The sequence below is a fragment of the Protobothrops mucrosquamatus genome, unplaced genomic scaffold (genome assembly GCF_001527695.2).
Source record: "Protobothrops mucrosquamatus isolate PMUCROS unplaced genomic scaffold, P.Mucros_1.0 scaffold4960, whole genome shotgun sequence".
NCBI classification, from domain to species: domain Eukaryota; kingdom Metazoa; phylum Chordata; class Lepidosauria; order Squamata; family Viperidae; genus Protobothrops; species Protobothrops mucrosquamatus.
In genome coordinates, this window is record NW_015390843.1 from 29,363 (window position 1) to 32,452 (window position 3,090).

The 3,090-nt window shown below is 32.5% G+C and overlaps 1 protein-coding gene across 1 annotated transcript in view; it reads right to left on the reverse strand.

Annotated features, from left to right (window-relative positions):
* LOC107299461 (tyrosine-protein kinase RYK) overlaps window positions 1-2,599 on the reverse strand; it is a gene marked incomplete at its 5' end in the record, with an annotated part of 12,247 nt that extends 9,648 nt beyond the window's left edge. Inside the window, 2 exons of the mRNA XM_015828817.1 lie at window positions 1,105-1,191; window positions 2,443-2,599. Of these exons, the coding sequence (XP_015684303.1) occupies window positions 1,105-1,191; window positions 2,443-2,599 (244 nt within the window). The remainder of the gene's footprint in view (window positions 1-1,104; window positions 1,192-2,442) is intronic.
* Window positions 2,600-3,090: the final 491 nt, after the last annotated feature.

Here is a 3,090-nt window from a genome sequence, read left to right on the forward strand (position 1 = left end):
TTTTAAACAGTTCCAGAAATTTGGATTTGATCCCAGGTACTTGAACCATGCCTGATAGGATCATTTCCAAAGGAGAACTCTTCTATTCATGCAATATAAACTCTAGATCAAACCTATTGTGTTTTCTTATCAAGATAATTTCCTTGCTGTTTCTTATAAATCACCCATTTTTTCCAAGAAAACAAATCTAACCCATAGTAATTAATTTAAAATGGATACCCACTCTACCTAAGATGCAACCAAAGGGGATACTGAAGTGAATATGCTCTGGAAGAATTTCCCTCCCGCAGAAAGGTCTCCCATCAAACTGCATCCTCTCTTACTCTCCAGGAAGCTTTTTAAAAATGGCTTTAAAATGTAAATATGGGGGTTAAGGGGAGGATAAGAGAAAGCTGAAATAAATTTGACTATTTAGTGCTGTTTTCATATATTATCAATACCATTTTGAATCTATGTTGATTCTTGATAATACTTATAGCAATCAGTTACTTATCGTGATAGATGTTGATAGTACTTATGTATGTTATTTCTATGTATTATAATTTTGATTTATATATTATATATTTAATGTTATGCCATAAGCCTCTTAGGAATTATATAACTGAAATGGCATAGAAACATCTGCAATATATTTTTTAAAAAATATGATAAAAAGCAAAATAGGTGGTCAAGATTCCTTCAAGTTTTCTTAATTCTAGACATCTTCACAAGACTATGTACTTGGTTCTTTTAACTAGAGAAGTACAAGCTACCATCCCTTTCAATTTATTATTCAAAGCTAATATGTTTTATGTGTTTCGGTTTTTCTTCCTGTTATCACTTATATTGCAAACTGACTTCCCAATAGAATTTGGAATAATTTCCACCTAAAAACACATATTTCGAACGTTCACTGGCAGGCATCAACTTCCAGAGTGACTAATCCAATCTCTTTACTGTTTTGTTAGCTTGTATGCTTGAAATGTACTCGTGTATAGCAAAATCTACTCTTCTCTGAACTGAAAATGATGTGTGCTAAAGGACATTTCTTTTGATACACCTAGAAATGAATGCTGATGAAGAAGCATGGGTCTCCAAGAATGAAATTCAATGTTAAAATCTTACCTTTTACTGTTTTGACAAACACTTGTTTTTCTTTACTAGGATCTTTATCTTCTATTAGAATACCATGGAAAATTCGACCAAATGTGCCTGATAATAAGAAAAATTAAAGAAAAAAAACTAATATAAAGATATTTGTACATACTTCAAACAACTCAACTATGAAGAGTAATTAAGTCTAGCCATTGATCCTCCTCCTCAGAACATTCACAGCTGAAGCTTCTTTGCTTTTAATCACATAGCATTTGACACCTGAACTTTGATTTTTTATTGTACAATTTGGAGAAATAAATGATTGTCAATATAAGCTTTAATGTAAACTTTAGAAACTAACTCAGTTATAGTGAAACTCTCATTTTCAAAACATGCAGAACTCATCAAACCCATCCACTCAACCACAATTCAAAACACTGCCCAATGTCACTGACAGTCATGGCATACACATTGAATAAAATATTATTATTGAAATACAATTTAATATAGACTGTGCTGAAACCTTTTAAAGTCCATTTTAAGACCAGTCAGATCATCAGATAAACTGAAAATCATAATATTTCCTTAGTTAAATTTGACGAACTTGCTCTTCCAATTGTGCACCTTGGTTGCCTCAAGCATTAGAATGTTCTGTCTGAATTAATTTGATTAGAAAAACTGGGAAATGAGCAAGTTAACCAGAAGTTAAAAGCTTAAGAAGCACCATCGATGTCAAGAGCTTCGACATGACATTTGAGCAGAAACTATAGCAATGGCTGTATATTATGTAACATTGAAAACTGATTTTTGAGAACAAAAATTATCTTATAAAATGGTAAAATATAGATATTATTTTATTATTACATAATTTATACTGTACAGATCCTGACTCAAAGAAATTCTCTTCCCTAAGCATTAAGGAATAAGAAATCAGATTCAGGGGGTACAGCATCTTGCTAACCTTTGACTTATTTTGGAACCTAAGCAGCATCAATTCTGGTTAGTAAACTGCATATGGAGACCTTATGTAATTCCAGGGTTGCCAGCTAGATTGGGAAGTTTAGAAAAATTTCTAAAGAAGATGCTACAATGAAATGCATTTTATGCTCCTCTAGGGCAGTTTAATCTTAATCTGATTCTTTTTCTCTATAAAAAAGACCATTTTTTTTCATCTTGTTTCAGGCACCTAAGTCTAACTAAGTTGTAACAAAAAACTCTGATAAAAACTAGTTTCTTAAATTGACCATTTTCTTGATTATTTTAGTTAACTCTTTGCTTAAAACTACCAACATCTATCTGAATAATTTACAGAAACTGTGAAAAGAAACAAAAAAAATGTAAAACAAATGAGCAAGTTTTAAATAATACCTTCCTGAAGAACATCTTTTAGTGTTATCCTCTCTCTGGAGATTGCTATATCCTTCACTTTAGCTTTTGCCTCTATCAAAGTTACACTTTTAAGGTCATTCTTCTCTATCCGTAGAGTAGGATAACCTGAGGAACCAGCAAACCCAAACAATACCAATATAAATATCAAATGTAAATATTTGAAGTGCAAGTTTAATTAAACAATTTATTCCAGACAAAAATATGCTGCAATTTAAAGAAAAATGTCATTTTTAATGCTGCAAGAAAAATACACGCTCCTTGATAATACACTATGTCTTTATTTTACTTAACCTATTGCTCTACGCAGAGTAAAATAAAAACCCAACATATAAAACTCTGGAAGATCAAAATACCAAACCCAAACCAAACTAAACCCAAAACCCAATTCAATGTTTTCTACATGATGATAAAACAATTTCCTCTTGGCTAATTACTAAATACTACACAAGCTTATAATATTTTATTAGTCAAGAAAGCAGGTACGCTGGAGACTTCCGGTGGCAGGCGTCTTCGACGGTCGCAGCTGTTTGCTGCCTCCCGCCTGTTTCGCGTAAAAGCCGGTTTGACAGCTAGCATCAGCTGTCAAACGGCTTGATACCTTTCCCCTGGGCATAAGGGGATAGGTGA